This window comes from Capricornis sumatraensis, chromosome 18 (assembly GCF_032405125.1).
Source record: "Capricornis sumatraensis isolate serow.1 chromosome 18, serow.2, whole genome shotgun sequence".
NCBI lineage: Eukaryota > Metazoa > Chordata > Mammalia > Artiodactyla > Bovidae > Capricornis > Capricornis sumatraensis.
The window spans coordinates 7,276,218-7,296,494 of NC_091086.1; the positions used below are offsets into that span (position 1 = coordinate 7,276,218).

Below are 20,277 nucleotides of genomic sequence, written 5' to 3' on the forward strand. Positions count from 1 at the left end.
GCTCAGTCACCTACCTCAGCTGGCTGTCGCCTACCCATGCGTAGCCCAGCCAGGCCACGGAGCTAAGTTGGGGGGGGGGGGCGGTGTGTTGGTGTGGAGGCTGCTGACTGCACAGAGACTGCTCGGCCCTGCAGGAACGCAGAGGGGAACCTGGGAGGGCCAGGTCTCTCCATTTTCCAAGAGCGTATATAGAAGTCAGGATTGATAGGAAAAAACCTCCTGATATTTCAATGTTAACAACTTATTAAAACTTTGAAGAGCTCTGTGAATCGACTCCTTCCAAACAGAAAGCTGTGTGTGCGTGGGCCCTGGCCGCTGGCTCCCAGCTTGGGCTCTCTGCGGCAGGAGCTCAGTTTCCTTGCAGAGGTTTGCATTGTTAACATGGCCCTTCTGAAGCCAAGGGGGCTGGCTGTGAAATAATGACCATCAGAAGAGAGGCCAAGTGCTGCCTACTGGGCTCTGCTGGGAGGCGGAGTATCATCACATGTAACTACAGATCCTAATCCTCGCAAGGCAGGTGCTATGGATCCCGTTTTGCACATAAGAATAGGAACTCAAGAGGGGGTAGTGATGTGCACCAGGTTGCTCAAGAGGACATGGGCTGGAACCAGGAACGACTGACTCCTAAGCATGAGTTCTCTCTGCCCCATGGGGCAAATTACGAGTGTTTGGTGGGGAGGGACATGGGCTTTGAGTAACGGCAAGCAGGGAACAGAGTGCTCAGTCCTGTTTGCCGTTACCAGCGAAGTCTAAGTCAAAGGCGGCTCACTGGGGTACTCACAGCACTCGGAGGGACCGCAGCCCGTTGAAGGAGTGGACGGGGATGCACCGCAGCCGGTTGTAGCTCAGGATCCTGTGGAAAAGGACACACAGGCTCTGTTGGCCCCTCCTAGTCTCAGCTATTGCCGCATGCATGAGTCCACACTGCGCACCAGCCAAAGCAAATGGTTTCTTTACCTTCACCAATTTAATAAACTGGCAGAAAGCCCCCTGAGGATAAAGGGAAGAGAAGCATCCCCTGCCACTCCGGAAGCTCACGGTTCCCTCTCCCCGTTTCCTCCTGGGCTCCTAGCAGGCTGCCCTGACCAGCTTTGCCGTCATCTCCTTCTATTGTCAGATGGTGAGTGCTCACAGAGCACAGAGCTAATGGCAATAAATGGGTCTGAAAGCGAAGCCGCTCAGTCGTGTCTTGACTCTTTGCGACCCTGTGGACTGTAGCCCACCAGGCTCTGCCGTCCATGGGATTTTCCAGGCAAGAATACTGGAGTGGGTTGCCATTTCCTTCTCCAGGGGATCTTCCCGACCCAGGGATTGAACCCAGGTCTCCCCCATTTGTAGGCAGACACTTTACTGTCTGAGCCATGAGGGAAGTCCAAATGGGTCTGAGCAAGATATAACTGAGTAGGGAAAATTCACAAATCACAGAAGGTATTCCAGACATGAACTTCAGAAGCAATTAGGTGCCAACCCCTTTCTACCTGCCCAGAGTTATGACCTATTTTGCCTCCCTTCTGATGATGAAGGTCTGCCCTGTGCTGGGTCAGCCACCGTCCTGAGGATCACTAGAGCAGAGCACGTAAGCCTGAGGGACAGCGGAAGGATGTACTTTGTGCCAAGCCCATGTTAAACGCAGTAGCTCTCTGTACTCACAGGGTGGAGAGGTGAGACATGTTGCTGAAGGTGTAGTTGGTCAGCATGCCAATGCTGTTGTTGCTCAGGTCACTAGGAAAAGAAAACGGAAGGGTCACATTGTATTGTTAGTTCCATGCGAAGGGGGTCTTCCCAACCTCCACACATGCACATGTGCCTCCCAAGCAGCCATCCATTCACTCATTCACCCACTCACCCATCTATCCATCCACCCACTGGTCCATATGTCCATCCACCCATCTTCCCATCTCATCCCATGTTTATCCACCCATCCATCCATCTAGCTGTCCATCTGTCTATCCACTTATCTTCCAATCCATCCATGTATCCAGCCATCCATCCATTCCTCCATCTTCCTATATGTCCATCCGTCCATCTGTCCATCAGCTCATCCATCCATGTGTCCATCTGCCCATTCATCCACCCATCTGCCCATCTGTCTGTCCACCCATCTGCTCATTCACCGAGCTGTCCATCAGTCCAACCTTCTGTCTGCCTATCCATCCATCTACCCAACCCATCCATCCACCCATCTATGCATCCTCCCATCTGTCCATCAGCCCATTCGTCTGTCCATCTACCTGTTCACCTCACTGCCCATCTGCCCATCCATCCATCTATCCACCCATCCATTTATTCACCTATCCACTCATTAGTACAAATGTTCATTTTTAATTGAAGATTTATTCAATCAGTCATTTAAGTAACTGCCATTAATCCATTCATCCATATACAGCTGTCTACTCATCAAATTTATTCTACCAGCAAAACATAATGCACAAGATAGCAGTTTCTTCTTGTTCTAGAGCTTCTTATTCCCCTTGATCAATTCTTGCTTTCACAGTCCCTCCACCTTCCCTCTCTCCCAGCATTCATTTTCTCCCATCTTGTCACATTCTTTCTTAGAGGGAATGAGGTTGGTGGGAGTGTGATCCTCGGCCAACTGCAAGCTCCAGCTTCTCACCAGGGATACATATCCAGAGCAGTGGTTTTCAGCATCAGCTGTACATTAGCATCAGCTGGGGGGCTTTATGTCCTCCGAGACCTATGTTTCATGGCCAGATATTCTGATTTAACTAGTCCAGTGTGGGCTTGAGCATCAGTGTTTAAAACAAAACCTAAAGTATTGTGATGATTCCTATCATCAGCTGAGGTCCAGGGCCATTGCTCTAGGGCTCCCTGCCCCTTAGCACCAGGGGCATCTTTCAACTACCAGTTGCCCAAGGATCCTGCTTGCCGTCTTGGCGAGGCAGTGAGGCTGTTGAGAGACAAAGCTCATGGACCAGCCAGCTTCCTGAGCCCCACTCATGCCTAGCAGCCCTACTCCTCCTTCAGGGGTTTTCCTGGGTTTTGGCAGACTTGGAGACAGTGGCAGCTCCCACCTGAAGGAGTCTCAATTTGAACTATCTCCCTGGGTCGGAAAGATGCCCTGGAGAAGGCAATGGCAACCCGCTCCAGTATTCTTGCCTGGAAAATCCCATGGACAGAGAAGCCTGAAGGGCTACAGTCCATGAAGTTGCAAAAGAGATAGACATGATTTAGCAACTATACAACATACAACTTAGAACCTTTACTGAGTAACTAAGGAAACAGGAAGAAGAAAAGGCAAATTTGTGCTTTTGGCCATCCTGAGTGCAGCCACTGCTTGCAAGAAACTGAAGACTAAGGGATCTCAGGAATTTAATTGGGAGCCCGGAAGGTCAGAGGCTCCAAAGGCAAGGAGGGAGGTGACGCAGGTGGCTATGGAGGCTGGGCTCTGGGTGCTTCTGTGTGCAGTCCTCACTGGGTGAGGCCCAGCGTATGTGGTTGGCCTGTTCTTCCTAGCTGTCTCCTGCTGCTCCACCCAGAGGGAGAAGGGCAGGAACGCCCCAACGGCTGCAGTGCCATCCTCCCCTTCCTCTGCACCCGTTTCTTAAGCTCCCCTAGGAGAGAAAACTAAACATCCCACTGATGTCCCATTGATGCTGGGCTCCTTACATGAGTGTCAGATGTCGGAGGCTGGATAGCTCCCTGGGCACGGCTGTTAAGTGGTTTCCTTCCAGGTACCTGAAAGAGAGGTACAGAGTCATGCTGGGCAAAGAGATGCCTCCTGTGATTTCCCAGGCTGGCCTGGGTCTCTGTTTTGCTCTCTTATAGTTATTCCCCACCCCCCGCCACTTCAAAGCACAAACTACATTTGTCATCTAATATTTATTTGCATGATTGTTCAACTAAGGATGCTTTTCCACTGGGCTGCTAACCTCCATGATGGCAGGGCTCTTGTCTAGATCTCTTCAAGAAAATTAGAGATAACAAGGGAACATTTCATGCAAAGAAGGGCACAATAAAGGACAGAAATAGTATGGATCTAACAGAACCAGAAGATGTTAGGAAGAGGTGGCAAGAATACACAGAGATGTACAAATGTACAAAAAAGATCTTCACGACCGAGATAATCACGATGATATGATCACCAACCTAGAGCCAGACATTTTGGAATGCGAAGTCAAGTGGGCCTTAGGAAGCATCACTATGAACAAAGCTAGTGGACGTGATGGAATTCCAGTTGAGCTATTTTAAATCCTAAAAGATGATGCTGTGAAAGTGCTGCACTCAATATGCCAGTAAATTTGGAAAACTCAGCAGTGACCACAGGACTGGAAAAGGTCAGTTGTCATTCCAATCCCAAAGAAAGACAATGCCAAAGAATGCTCAAGCTACCACACAATTGCATGGATCTCACATGCTAGCAAAGTAATGCTCAAAATTCTCCAAGCCACACATCAACAGTATGTGAATCGTGAACTTCAACTGGATTTAGAAAAGGCAGACAAACCAGAAATCAAATTGCCAGCATCTGCTGGATCATCGAAAAAGCAAGAGAGTTCCAGAAAAATATCTATTTCTGCTTTATTGACTATGCCAAAGCATTTGATTGTGTGGATCACAACAAACTCTGGAAAATTCTGAAATAGATGGGAATACCAGACCACCTGACCTGCCTCTTGAGAAATCTGTATGCAGGTCAGGAAGCAACAGTTAGAACTGGACATGGAACAACAGACTGGTTCCAAGTAGGGAAAGGAGTACGTCAAGGCTGTATATTGTCACCCTGCTTATTTAACTTATATGCAGAGTACATCATGAGAAATGCTGGGCTGGAAGAAGCACAAGCTGGAATCAAGATTGCCAGGAGCAATATCAGTAACCTCAGATATGCAGATGACACCACCCTTATGGCAGAAAGTGAAGAAGAACTAAAGAGCCTCTTGATGAAAGTGAAAGAGGAGAGTGAAAAGTTGGCTTAAAGCTCAATATTCAGAAAACTGAGATCATGGCATTTGGTCCCATCACTTCACAGCAAATAGATGGGGAAACAGTGACTTTATTTTCTTGGGCTCCAAAATCACTGCAGATGATGACTGCAGCCATGAAATTAAAAGACGCTTACTCCTTGAAAGAAAAGTTATGACCAACCTAGATAGCATATTCAAAAGCAGAGACACTACTTTATCAACAAAGGTCTGTCTAGACAAAGCTACGGTTTTTCCAGTAGTCATGTGTGGATGTGAGAGTTGAACCAAAAGAAAGCTGAGTGCCAAAGAATTGATGCTTTTGAAGTGTGGTGCTGGAGAAGACTCTTGAGAGTCCCTTGGACTGCAAGGAGATCCAACCAGTCCATCCTAAAGGAGATCAGTCCTGAATATTCATTGGAAGGACTGATACTGAAGCTGAAACTCCAATACTTTGGCTACCTGATGCAAAGAGTTGACTCACTGGAAAAGACCCTGATGCTGGGAGGGATTGGGGGCAGGAGGAGAAGGGGATGAGATGGTTGGATGGCATCACGGACTCAGTGGACATGAGTTTGAGTAAACTCTGGGAGTTGGCAATGGACAGGGAGGCCTGGCATGCTGCAGTTCATGGGGTTGCAAAGAGTTGGATACGACTGAGCGACTGAACTGAAATGAAGGCCCCAGACAGTATACAGAGTGGCACACAGTAGGTGTTCAAGAAATTATTTGTTGAATAAAGCATGCACTTTGTACCTGGCCCTCACAATATCCTTAACATGGCAGGGATTCACAGATTCTGACAGAAGTTCAGAGAGGTTAAAACACTTGCCCAAGGTCACAACGTGAGCAATGGCTGAGTTAGGACTTGAACCCAGGTCTCTCTGACTCCAGTCTTTACCACAGTTCCCTATGGCCTCTGCTTAGCTACTGGAGGGTGTGGAGAGCTTAGTCGGGATTCACCTTCAGAACCCTAATTCCATGTTGAGCATCTCTGATGTACATCTCAAAACGGAGGAAACAGGCATGTACCTGAAACCCTGGGCATGGTCCGCAGCAGGATGACCATACAGGAAGGGCCAGGGTTCAGAATAAGGGTGCATCAACAGGAGACTCCTCCTGGACAGACAGAGGCTGAGCCTAGACCTGCCTGGACTTTGGGGTCCTGTGCCGCCCTACTCATCAGACACATGCATGTGGCTGAAGACAGAGAAGCCAGTCTTGTCTGAGGATGAATCACAAAGGTAATTGCTACCCTTGAGAGGGGACGTGGGCCAATTCATTCATTCCCACCCTTGCTGTAAACCCTTTTCCCTGAGATTCCTGCTGCTTTAAGGACAAAATAGCAAAACTTTCAGGTGGTTTTTAATGCCTGCTCTGACCTCCTGGGTGAGTTTCCCTTGATATAAAGCTCTCAGAGTTTTTTCTTCTCTCATTAAGAGTCAACCTCCAGCTGCTGCTCTTCACTGATGCTCTGCCCGCCTTGGGCTCCATGAAGGCAAACACTGCGTCTATCTTTTTCTAGAGCAGGACTTCTCAACCTGCAGTGTACACGTCAATCACCTGGCATCTTCCTAAAAGGCAGATTCTGATCTAGTAAGTCTGCCTTCAGGTTGGAGAGTCTGCGCTTCTGATAGGCTCCTGGGAGATGGCGGAGCTCCTGGTCTACAGACCACATCTTGAGTAATGAGGTGCGGAGAAGGCAGTGGCACCCCACTCCAGTACTCTCGCCTGGAAAATCCCATGGACAGAGGAGTCTGGAAGGCTGCAGTCCACGGGGTCGCTGAGGGTCAGACACAACTGAGCGACTTCACTTTCACTTTTCACTTTCATGCATTGGAGAAGGAAATGGCAACTCACTCCAGTGTTCTTGCCTGGAGAATCCCAGGGACGGGGGAGCCTGGTGGGCTGCCGTCTCTGGGGTTGCACAGAGTCGGACACGACTGCAGCGACTTAGCAGCAGCAGCAGCAGCAGCAGCAGCACACTGTCAGGCTTCCAGTAGACCCATCACAAAATGAATGAATGGGACAAAATAGGTTAAAATAGGATACGGGTAAGTTTGTCAATGCTTCCCAGGTGGCTCAGTGGGTAAAGAGTCCACCTGCTATGCTGGAGATGCAGGGGACGCAGGTTCAATCCCTGGGTCAGGAAGATCCCCTGCAGGGAGGGCATGGCAACCCACTCCAGTATTCTTGCCTGGAGAACCCCATGGACAGAAGAGCCTGGTGGGCTATGGTGCATGGGGTCGCAAAGAGTTGGACGCGACTGACCAAGCAGCATGCACATGCCAGTTTGTCAATGACCAAACGGGGCTTAGCTCTAAGGACAAGTTGAAATGGGTAGTAGCATAATTTAAGGCCAAGTGACTTTATCCCCGTGACTGGCCCCAAGGGATCCTCATGGCACAGAACGCTAGGGAGGGCCCCACGTGGCCTCTGGTTGCCTCGGCATGTTGAGTTAATGTCCCTTTGATCCTCAGGTTCTGCTGTGTATCTATTCTGTGCTGAGAACTCTGCTAGATGCTGGGGGAGATACAAACATGACCAGACCCCATTTCTGCCTTCTGGGAGCTTGACCATCTGTGTACAATTCAGCCACATGCACACACACACATACACACACACGTGTGCACATGCACACACACATTTAGATTATGCCCTCAGGCAGAGGAGCTAAGACAAACATATTCACTGATGTTGTCATTTATTCAGGCAGAAATATTTACTGGGAAACTGAAATGTACCAGGTACTGTATATACTGGTGAATAAGGCTGAGGTGGTCCCTATTTTCTGGCATTTAAAAATTTAACGTCTGTATGGGGTCATGGAAGAGGTGAAGGGGGAGAAGGACAGAGAGAAAGACACACACACACACACAAAGTAATGAAGATTCTAAACTGCAACGTGTGTTCTGAAGGAAAGGAGCAAGATGCTACGATAGAGAATGCCGCCGGCTTACTGCAGAAAGATGCAACCAAGGATGCAGTGCCCACAGGAGCGTGGAGCCCGGGGAGGGCCGTGAAGTTGAAGGGAAGAAGGCGGGGGAGGCCAGTCTGGGGCAGATCACAAGGCAGGCGGTTCATCCACCTGTCAGAACGGCCGCTACCAAACAGGCAAGGGACTTCCCTGGTGGTCTAGTGGTTAAGAATCCTTCTGCCCATGCAGGGGACGTGGGTTCAATCTCTGGCGCTGGAAGATTTCACACACCACAGGGCAACGAAGCCCGTGTGCCACGGCTGCTGAGTGGAAGCACTGCCACGACCGGAAGCTCTCACCTGTGCTCTGAAACAAGAGCAGCCACGGCAGTAAGTCTGTGCGCCGCTGCGAGAGAACAGCCCCGGCTGCCGCAGCTAGAGAAGACCTATACGCAGCAACAAAGACCCGGAGCAGTCAAAAACTAATTAATTCAAAATTGTAAAAAAAAAAAAAAGTCAAGAAACAACAAGGGTCAGAAAGGATGTGGAGAAAAGGGGTCACTCGTGTGTGTCCAGTTGCTCAGTTGTATTCAGCTCTGCCATTCCATGGACGGTAGCATGCCAGGTTTCTCTGTTTATGGATTTTTCCATGGAATTTTCCACTCAAGAATACTGGAGTGAGTTGCCGTTTCCTTCTCAGAAGGATCTTCCCGACCCAGGGATCAAACCTAAATCTCCTGCATTATCAGGCAGGTACTTTACCATTGACCCAAATTAAAAATAGAACCACCATACATCTAGCAACTCCACTCCTGAGTAGTTATATAAAGAAAAGAGAAACACTGATCTGAAAAGATATGGGTACCCGATGGGCACAGCTGCCTTCTTTACCACAGCAAAGACACGGAAGCAAACCAGGTGTCCACTGACTGGTGATGGATGAAGAAGATGGGGTGCGCATATACAAGGGATAACTACTCAGCCTTAAAAGGGTGAGATTCTGCCATTTGAGCAGCATGGATGGGCCCAATAGATATTATGTAATTAAAAGAAGTCAGACAGAGAAGGCCAAAAACTATGATTTCACTTAAATGTGGAATCTAAAAACCAAAACAAGCAAAACGGAAACAGACTTAGAGATGCAGAGCACTGGTGGCTGCCAGAGGGGAGGGAGGCTAGATGAAATAAGTGAAGGGGATTAGGGGACACACATTTTTGACTATTAAAAAAAAAAGTCACGGGAAGGAGACGCACAGCATAAAGAACATAGTGAATAATATTGTATATGAGGGTGGACGGTAACTGGCCTTACTGGGGTGATCATTTCATAATGTATAAAAATACTGAATCACTATGGTATACACCTGAAACTAATACAGAATGCTAATTATCACTCAGTTAAAATCCAAACCTGGAACTTCCCTGATGGTTCAGTGGGTAAGACTCCACATTCCCTTTGGGGAAGAATGGATACGTGTCCCTGTATGACTGAGTGCCTTTGCTGTTCACCTGAAACTATCACCATATTGTTAGTCGGCTATACCCTAATGCAAAATAAAAAGTTTACAGAAAGAGAAACTCCACGCTCAGATCAAACAGAGGGCTCAGGCTTGATCCCTGGGCAGGGATCTAGATCCCACATGCCACAGTGAAGATACTTTGTGCTGCAGTGAAGACCCAGTGCAGCTACGAAACAAAACATAAAGCCACCCTCCACCCCAAACAGGAGCCTCGAGACAGCTGAAGAGAGACGCATGAGAGTCCAGTCAATCATCTGAAAGGAAATCAGTCCTGAATAGTCTTTGGAAAGACTGATGCTGAAGCTGAAACTCCAAAACTTTGGCCACCTGATGCAAAGAGCTGACTCATCTGAGAAGATCCTGATTCTGGGAAAGATTGAGGGCAGGAGGAGAAGGGGATGACAGAGGATGAGATGGTTGGATGGTATCACTGACTCAATGGACATGGGTTTGGGTGGGCTCCGGGAGTTGTTGATGGACAGGGAAGCCTGGCGTGCTGCAGTCCATGGGGTTGCAAAGAGTAGGACACACCTGAGCGACTGAACTGACTGACTGAAGACAGTGAAAATCCAAAGGGCAAGGAGAGACCATGATTGCAGACAGGCGCAGGGGCTGGTGTTTGGGGAAACTTCCCGAATGCCTCTTCCCCAGCATCACCTGCAGGACACCTGTACTCTGTGGACACTGACCCTGCCCCTCATCAGGTGATGGCAGCGGAGAGGCAGGCAAGTGAGATGAGGCTTCCAGCTCTCTCTGCTGGGCAGGGAGGCTGTGGGTTGGTGGGATTCCGGGGCCTGCTCAGGCTGAAGGAGGGGAGACAGGCTGCACTGGGCCGCTGCCCGCTTACCTGCAGGAAGTGTTTTGTGGACAGTGTGGCACAGAGGGAAGCTGGGAGGCAGGAGCTGGGTGAGTGAGCAAGGCTGGTTGAGGCACTGGGCCAGAAGCCGTCTCTGCTGGAGGGAGACTAATGAGCCCCCAGGGAGGGCGAGGCTGGGGGGAGTCTGGCCTCGCGGGGCAGTAATCTCCCACCCTCTTTTTCAGCTCATTCTCTCACTCTCTTCAGTTGTTTTGCTACAATTACTTGGCAAACTTGAGGCATCTAAGATGAAACCCAGACTAAGACCCCCGAATACTCCAAGCCTCCTTGCTGCGATCTTCACCATAGGCCCTGGGGCTGGCACATCTGAGGCTGGGCCTGTGGCTTGGGTTTGCTGTGTGGCTCTGGGAAAATTACTTAACCTGTGTTATCTCGTCACAAGTAACACAGTGACAAGAAGACTAACACAGCCGAAACCAATCTTACCGACATTTGCTGAGATGTTTACCACAGTGCTCTGGGGCAGAGACTCTGGTCTATCATCTCATTTGTCCTCCGAAGCTGGGGGTGTGAACGTGTGTTTTGCTGGGTACTTTCATCCATTTTGTTGGTGAGAACACTAAGGTTCAGAGAGGTGAGCAGGAAGTACAGAAACCAGGATCTGCTGGACTCTGGGCCCTGAGAAGTTGCGCTGTGCTACTCGACCTCTCCACTCTGTCCTCTTACTTTCAGTTTTGGCCACCTCAGCCCAACAGGCTATGCTCGGCCTGATAACACTGGTCGGCTCTGTCACCAGCGCTGCTGCACGAAGCAGCGGGTTTGCCAGTTTTGTTTCCTGCTATATCCCATAGTTGGAGAAGGAAACGGCAACCCACTCCAGTACTCTTGCCTGGAAAATCCCATGGATGGAGGAGCCATAGTGTACTGTTCAGCTCATGGTAGAGCCTCAAATATTTGTTGAATGAATGAATTTAGAGAAAGGCTGTTGTAGGACCATAGTCAAGGAACACCTAGTCCAGCCCATTTCGATGGGTAGGGCAGGCCATGCTCCATAAACGCACGCATCTGCCAAACAGCTGAAGAAACGCATGAACGGCCACTGGGATTCGAGGGTGCCGACAGCATCCTCACCTGTTTGAAAGAGGTTCAGGACCCTGCAGGATGGGCAGCATGACACAGCTGATGCTGGGGCCCCTGGAGCCCACCACACCTGGCCCCTGGGTGCCAACCTGGCTGTGGGTAGGGCTGTGTTGATTGTTTCAGCCTCCCTCCTGCTTAAAGTCCTCCGTCTCCTATAGCTTGCTGGAGAAGAGCTGCCCACCTTTGCGCAAATCCTGCACAGCCTTCTATGGTCTGTCCTGTGTCAGCCAGGATTCTCCAGAGAAAGTGACCAATAGGGAAACATGACCATATTATATGCACACATACACATACGTGGAGGGAGAGGGCGATGAGAGAAGTTATTTTAAGGAAGGCCAGGCAAGCAGACTTAAAGCAGCATTTTTACGCTATAATCTTGAGGCAGGATTCCCTCCTTTCCAGAAAACCTCAGTTTTTCTTTCTTAAGGCCTTCACCTGATTTTGTGAGGCCCACCTCCACATTAGAAAAATAACCTCCTTTACTTACAAAGTACACTGATTGTAGATGTTGCTTATGTCTACAGACTGTCTTCCTAGCACCGTCTAGCTCATGTTTGCCCAAACAACTAGGCACCACAGCCTGGCCAAATTAACACAGGAAATTCCCCCCTGCCTGCCTCTCTGGTTCACCTTACGGCAAACTCTCCCCTGACCTCTGGTTCGACCTCCGCTGACCTTACCCCTCCTGGAACGCCCCCTGCTCTGTTTGGTGGGGCAGTCAGGTCTTTGCACCTGCTGGTCCCTCTTCTCCCCCCGTCTGGTGAAGTCACACTGCCGCCAAGACCGTGGCTCAAGCACTGCTTCCCCGACACCACCCCCACGCTGACTGGCGTTGTCCTTTGGGTGACTGTGAAGATGGGGGCAGAACGCAGTCTCTTTCGCTCACTGCAGCGTCCCGCATGCCGGCAGTAGATGCTCAGGAAACGTCGTCTGTGTGATGAAGACCCCAGAACTCCCAAGGCGTCACTGCAGTTGGCACTGTGGAGCTGAGTGGGAGCAGTGAGGGAGCTGTTTTAAGTACAGAATATCCCTGGTGATCTGGCACTGAGGCTCAGAAGATGCAGAATCAAAAGGTTTCCCTTCAGAAATGCAGATGCAGTTGTGTGGGAAAGCATTCTTTGTAGGAAGCCCTTCACGAACACTCTGAACTCCAAACTTGCCTGTAGCCTGCAGCCTGGGCCCGAGGGACCCTTTAGAAGACTGCACTCTTGCCCTGCCAGCCTTAGAACTACCAGAGCATTTCCAGCGGGTCAACCTCTGCATTGATCTGCATTTAAATGCTCTGTTTCAGCCTCAGCACTAGCGAGAGCACACATCTGCCTCGCATGAAAATCCACACGGAGCTGTGTCAAATGGATGGTTCCGCAACTCCACTCTGAGCTTTGTGGTGCTGATAAGGGCCCCTCAGAGGACTCTCAGACCTACTGAATGGTGGAGGATGAGGAGGGTGGCCACCTTCCAGGAACCCCAACTCCAGACCAGGAGTCCATAGGGGGACCTCTGAGTGAGCATAGGCAACTCAGTAGTCAGGAAGCTGAGGCTCTTATCCTGGCTCCACTAGCTAATAGCTGTGTGACCTGGGACAATTTACTTACCCTCTCTGAGTTTGTGTTGCCTCATCTGTAAAATGGAGTTGATAATTATTTCACCTTGAAATGATTATGATGATTAGATGAGAGTTTTTGTGGAAAGCCTTGGAGCAGTGCCTGGCTCCAATACCTTTGAATTGTTCAGTACATTTTGAACATATAGAGAAGAAGATAGAAGTGTTAGTTGCTCAGTTGTGTCCAACTCTTTGCAACCCCAGGGACTGTAACCTGCCAGGCTCCTTTGTCCATGGAATTCTCCAGGCTAGAATACTGAGTGGGTAGCCATGTCCTTCTCCAGGGGATCCTCCTGACCCAGGGACTGAAGCCAGGTCTCCCACATTGCAAGCAGATTCTTTACCATCTGATTACATATGTATATACCTCACCTCTCTGAGCTTGCATTTCATCTGTTTACACATGCAGATACATACATATATATACACACATCTGTCTCCCCATCCGACAATAAATTTGATTACTGAAAGATAGATAATGATCCCCTGGCTGCCTATTCTCCAGAGTCTGCTTCCAGAGTAATATTTCTAAAATGAGAATCATATCCTGTCACTTTCCTGTTTAAAAATTCCTCCTTGGCGCTCACATTTCTCCCGGGATAAAGAGGCAGCCCTCCACACAGCCTACAAGCACGCACACGGCCCTCCCCCAGTTTCCAGGACACACCGACCCCTGAACCATTCTGTCTGCTGCGTCTCTTGGTCTTCTCAGTTTCTTGCCTTTAAGATCTTTCCCCCTTGGGGGTCTTCCTAGAACACTTTCTTCCCACTCCTTCCTGTGCTTTGCTTTCCTGGGAAATGCTACCCCAATACCTGAAAGCCTGATCCACTGGGGGGCTTCTGCACTGTTTGTCTCCCCACTGCTAAGTTTCTGACATCAGGGGTCTTATCCGTCATGGAAGCTGCTGTGTTCCCAGCTTCTGCAATGGGATCTGGCGTGAGAAACTCCATGAACACGTGACTGAGCAAAGGGGGCTTGCTCAGGCCTCCCTCAGTCCCCCTCTCAGATGGCCATGCCTGCCTGCCAGCCGAGAAGTGTCTTCTGCAGTCATCTGCTGAGGTCTCCTCCCAGCCAGGGTTTGTGCCAGGACTCCTGAGTGCCACTGTGCCCACAGCCAGTCTGCTCTCAAAGGTGCGGTCAGCTCCCTCCAGCTGGCTGTAGGCAATTTCTGCCCTTCTTGCTGGGCCAAATAAAGGCAAGGACGCAGTCAGAGCTGAGCAGCTGCTTTAGAAAGTGCTCGGAGGAACCTGCCCAGGACAGGGGGTCACAGAAAGCAGCAGCCTCTTCTTGGGCAGCAGCTGGCGTTGCTAGCGCAGGTCCAGCTGTCAGGACAGACCCAGCTGGAATCACTGACAGGTCCCTACTGCTTCACAGCGGGAGAGTGTGCCTGCCCTCTCCCTGCCTGAATGCAGGTGGCAGGTCCCCAGGAGACTGTGGCTATCTTCTGCAAATGCCCAATAAGCTGGGCCACTGGGCTGGGCACACAGGGACCTGTGCTTCTGCCAAACAGAGGGAGGAGTGTAGTGGCTCAAGGATGGGCCTGTGGATCAGACTGACCTGGACTTGTGTTTATGTTCTGCTGCTTCTTGGCAGCATCATTTTAAGAAATTACTCAGGGACTTCCCTAGTGGTCCAATGGCTAAGATGTTGTGCTCCTAATGCAGGGGGCCTGGGTTCCATCCCTGGTTGGGGAACTAGATCCCGCATGCTGCCACTAGGAGTCCACATGTGGCAATGAAGTTCCTGCATCCTGCAACTAAGATTCAGCACAGCCAAATTAGAGAGAAAGAAAGAGCAAGAAGTTATCCAGCCTTCCTGTGTCTCAGTTACCTCATCTGCAAAATGGAAATAAGTCCCACATGCTGCCTTGTCAGACTAGGGGGAGGATTAAATGAAATCACAGCTGAGAAGATCTGGCACAAGTAAAGCTCTCTAAATGATAGCCCTGGTGGATTTTACACAGTCAGGGCATTTTTCCTTGCTTTCCTAATGGTTTCAGTGGGCAAAACCTCCTGGTTTCCTCCCTGGTCCAAAGCACATCTGTCCACGCTACTCATCTGTGCTCATCACTTGGCTCCTCCTCCTCCTTTTTTTTTTTTTTTTTGGTTTTGGCTGGACCATGCAGCACAGGGGATCTTAGTTCCCTGACCAGGGATTGAAACTGCGCCCCTGCAGTGGAAGGTAGATTCTGAGCCACTGGACCACCATGCCACGGAAGCCCCTTTTCTCCTGGTTTTGCATGCATATCCATTACCTAATTAGGTTGGAGATGAGGAGAAAGTTTCATCCGAGCTACTTGCTGTACCCCAGACCCCCCTCCTCTAGCCCCTCGGAGTTGACCAGTGCTGGGCGAGGTCCTTCCATCAGTGCATTCTTGTCATCACCTCCTGCTTCACTCACTCCCAAAGAGCTGTGTCTCAGCCCTGTGCCCTCCTGGCCAAGCCCTGGCTCTTTAAGTTTTTCAGTGTGCGTGTGTGTGCGTGTGCATGTGTGTGCATGTGTGTGCTTCTGCACTGCTGTCCTGCTGCCCATGATCCCTCAGATCCCATCTCCCTATAGAAATCCTTTCTTTCCACAGTTGAGATGGGGGAGGTAGGTCATCCCTCCCTTCCTCTCTCTGTGGGAGGTCAGCGGTAGGACACCAAGAAAAAAATCAGGTCCTTCTACCAAAATTATTAACAACACTTCCTTGATACTGACAAGGAGCGGACATGCACGGGCTCCCTCTACCGGCACTAGATTCTCATCCTCCTCTCTAGCCCTTAGGAAGATGTAGGCTTGCAAAGTTTGTTTACAGAACCAAGAAGGCCTGCTGTCAGTAACATTCCCTTAAGTGGAAGCAAGCCGATTTTAGGTATAAGTTTTCTCAGAGTGGTAAGTCTGAGTCTAAAAAGTTCATAGATGGAGTAAAAAACTTTCTGAAGCCAATGAGGCTCCACCTTTGCAGATAGGATTTCTGCCGGTGGCCTTGCAGCTCAGATGTCCCGCGCTTGATTCTGCTCTGCGTTTTTGTTTTCGGCAGCACCGCGTGGCTTGTGGGATTTTAGTTCTCAAATCAGGGATTGAACCTAGGCTCTGGCAGTGAAAGCGCTAAGTCCTAACCACTGGCCTGCCAGGAAATTTCCCTTGCTCTACTTTTAATAAGACTTCTCAGGCTTGCTTTTAAATCAGGAACTCGATGCTGACTTCTAATGGGTGGCTGTCTGTATTCTTTGCCTGATAGTATGTAACAAACTGAGTGGTTCTCAAAGTGTAGTCCCTAGATGCCTATGCGGATCCTGCCTCAGGGGTCTATGAGGCTAAAACAATTTTTGCGATAAGATTAAAACACTGTTTTCCCTTTATGTTGTGTGAGTAAAAGTGTTGGCACCTCCAGACGAACTAAGGCAGCGGCATCAAGCGATATTAGTAGCCACTACTGTACACCTCCACGCGTTTGAAGGTTAAAAGACAAGCCGGTTTCACTTCAGAACGCCCTTTTGGAAGCAGTAAAAAGTTATTAATCGTATTAAACCTTGACTCTTGAGCACACAAGTTTTCAGTGTTCTTTGTGACCAAATGGGAAGTGTGCCTAAGGCCTCTCTGTGCTATAGGAAGGACATTAGCTGTCTTGAGGAAAAGCACCTGGGCAACTCAGTTACAAGCAGAACTGTTTTTTTTTTTTTCTTCTTCTTTCATAAAACATCATTTTAACTTAAAAGAATGACTAGCAAACAGATGATTCAGAGTTGGGTATTTAGTAGACAATTTCTTGACAATGAAGAGAGTGAGCCTGGCACTTCAGGTACAACAACTGACAGATTTTGTGGAAGACGAGAAAATCTGAGGTTCCACATGAACATTAAAGATTTGGAAACCTCGTAACTGCCACCCAGGACTTGAGAGGGTCCCCTTAATTCAAGACCTTCCTGATGAGATCAGTGGTGACCATTAATGGCTATCACATTTTTTTAATATTGTATAATGCCATGTGTCGACATTGAGAAAAATCTGCAAAGCTGAGCAAAGCAATATTTTCCAAATGACCAGTGCATATAAGAACATGAATCAGGGGGAAAGTCACATTCAAAATGCAAGACAGATCAGCGGATTTTAAAGTAAGAATATAAAGAGCCCATTGATATGATTTCGAGTTTCACGCTACAACTAGCCTTTAAGAAATAACCACTATGTACTGGGTACATGTAAACCAATGAAGTTAGAACACACCCTCACACCGTACACAAAAATAAACTCAGAATGGCTTAAAGGCTTACATATAAGACAAGACACTGCCAAACTCCTAAAAGAGATCATAGGCAAAACATTCCCTGAAATAAATTGTACCAATGTTTTCTCAGCTCTGTCTCCCAAGGCAATAGAAATAAGAACAAAAATAAATAAACAGGATCTAATCAAATTTATAAACTTTTGCACAGCAAAGGAAACCACAAACAGAGCGAAAAGACAAGCTGAGACTGGGAGAAAATAACAGGGAGAAGATATTTGCAAATGATGTGACTGACAAGGACTTAATTTCCAAAATGTACAACAGTTCCTATAATTCAATAGCAAAAACCCAAACGACTCAATTGAAATACGGACAGAAGACCTAAATAGACATTTCTCCAAAGAGGACACACAGATGGCCAAGAGACACATGTAAAGATGTCCATCATCTCTAATTATTCAGTTCAGTTCAGTCACTCAGTCGTGTTCGACTCTTTGCGACCCCATGAATCACAGCACTCCAGGCCTCCCTGTCCATCACCAACACCTGGAGTTCACTCAAACTCACATCCATCGAGTCAGTGATGCCATCCAGCCATCTCATCCTCTGTCGTCTCCTTCTCCTCCTGCCCCCAATCCCTCCCAGCATCAGAGTCTTTTCCAGTGAGTCAACTCTTCGCATGAAGTGGCCAAAGTATTGGAGTTTCAGCTTTAGCATCATTCCTTCCAAAGAAATCCCAGGGCTGATCTCCTTCAGAATGGACTGGTTGGATCTCCTTGCAGTCCAAAGGATTCTCAAGAGTCTTCTACAACACCACAGTTCAAAAGCATCAATTCTTTGGCACTCAGCCTTCTTCACAGTCCAACTCTCACATCCATACATGACCACTGGAAAAACCATAGCCTTGACTAGATGGACCTTTGCTGACAAAGTAATGTCTCTGCTTTTTAATATGCTATCTAGGTTGGTCATAACTTTTCTTCCAAGGAGTAAGAGTCTTTTAATTTCATGGCTGCAGTCACCATCTGCAGTGATTTTGGCGCTCCAAAAGATAAAGTCTGCCACTGTTTCCACTGTTTCCCCATCTATTTCCCATGAAGTGATGGGACCGGATGCCATGATCTTCATTTTCTGAATGTTAAGCTTTAAGCCAACTTTTTCACCCTCCTCTTTCACTTTCATCAAGAGGCTTTTTAGTTCCTCTTCACTTTCTGCCATAAGGGTGGTGTCATCTGCATATCTGAGGTTATTGATATCTCTCCTGGCAATCTTGATTCCAGCTTGTGTTTCTTCCAGCCCAGCCTTTCTCATGATGTACTCTGAATATAAGTTAAATAAGCAGGGTGACAATATACAGCCTTGATGTGCTCCTTTTCCTATTTGGAACCAGTCTGTTGTTCCATGTCTAGTTCTAACTGTTGCTTCCTGACCTGCATACAGATTTCTCAAGAGGCAGGTTAGGTGGTCTGGTATTCCCATCTCTCTCAGAATTTTCCACAGTTTATTGTGATCCACACAGTCAAAGGCTTTGGCATAGTCAATAAAGCAGAAATAGATGTTTTTCTGGAACTCTCTTGGTTTTTCCATGATCCAGCGGATGTTGGCAATTTGATCTTTGGTTCCTCTGCCTTTTCTAAAACCAGCTTGAACATCAGGAAGTTCATGGTTCACATATTGCTGAAGCCTGGCTTGGAGAATTTCGAGCATTACTTTACTAGCATGTGAGATGAGTGCAATTGTGCGGTAGTTTGAGCATTCTTTGGCATTGCTTTTCTTTGGGACTGGAGTGAAAACTGACCTTTTCCAGTCCTGTGGCCCCAATACAAATCAAAACTACAATCAGTTACCACCTCACACAAGTCAGAATGGCCATCAGTAAAAAGTCTACAAATGATGAATGCTAGAGAGGGTGTGGAGAAAAGGGAGCCCTCCTATACTGTTGTGGGAATGTAAATTGGTGCAGCCACTACGAAAAACAATATGGAGTTTCCTCAGGCAACTAAAAATAGAATTACCAGCAATCCCACTCCTGGGCGTATACCCAGACAAAACTACAATTCGAAAAGATACGTGTACCTATGTTCACAGCAGCGCCATTTACAATAGCCAAGGCATGGAGACAGCCTAAGTGTCCACTGACCGATGAACGGATAGAGATGTGGCGCACATATGCAGTGGGTTACTATTCGGTCACGCAAAGGAGTGGAATCTCGCCACCTGCAGCAGCATGGAGGAGCCTAGAGGTTCCCACACCAAGTGAAGTCAGTCACAAGAGAAAGACAAATACCATGTGATGCCACTCACACATGGGACCTAAAATAGCACGCGGAAGAACATGGCTATGAAACAGACTCATAGACACACAGAACAGATTCGTGGGTGCCAAGGTGGACGGTGGGGAAGAGAAGGAATATGAGGTTGGGATTAGCAGCTGCAAACTAGTATAAATGGACTGGATAAGCAACAAGGTCCTACTATGTAGCATAGGAAACTATACTCAATATCTTGTTATAAACCATAATGGAAAAGAATATGAAAAATAATATATATATATAACTGAATCACTTTGATGTAGAGTAGAAATTAACACAACATTGTAAATCAACTATGCGTCAATGAAATTAAAAAAAAAAGAAATGACTACTATGCTGTTTCAGTATATTATCAGAGAAGAATGTTCACAATTATTTGAAAAAGCTACCAAAATTCTTTTTCTAACTACACATCTGTGTGAAGTCAGATTTTCTTCTTATAGTTCACTCAGAACATATCCCAACAGAGTGAATGCTGAAGCAGATATAATAATCCAGTTTCTTCTATGACATTTTTAAAACATAATGTCATTCTTCACAATGAAATTTCTTTTAGTTTGTTTTCACAAAAGTATGCTTTTTATAGAAAATGTGATGGTACATTGTTGTCATTCTTAAATGAAATTAAAATAAATGTTTAAAAATATAATTTAAACTACAACTACTCAGTTGCAGTTTCCAATACAGTACATATCAACAGATAAAACCCACATAGACACAAGTTCTTAGAGTCCTGGAGGCTTCTGAAAAATGGGAAGGGGTCTTGGTGGTGGTGAAGAATCTGCCTGCCAAGGCAGGAGATGCAGATTTGGTCCCTGGGTTGGGAAGATCCCTTG

At 47.9% G+C, this 20,277-nt stretch overlaps 1 protein-coding gene across 2 annotated transcripts in view; it reads right to left on the minus strand.

The window, feature by feature from the left end:
* Positions 1-20,277, minus strand: part of SLIT3 (slit guidance ligand 3) — a 722,678-nt gene that overhangs the window by 62,159 nt on the left and 640,242 nt on the right. For both annotated transcript variants that reach the window (XM_068990416.1, XM_068990417.1), the window contains exons 21-23: positions 3,628-3,696; positions 1,651-1,722; positions 782-853 (exon numbers count right to left, since the gene is read on the minus strand). In XM_068990416.1, coding sequence (XP_068846517.1) covers positions 782-853; positions 1,651-1,722; positions 3,628-3,696 — 213 coding nt within the window. The remainder of the gene's footprint in view (positions 1-781; positions 854-1,650; positions 1,723-3,627; positions 3,697-20,277) is intronic.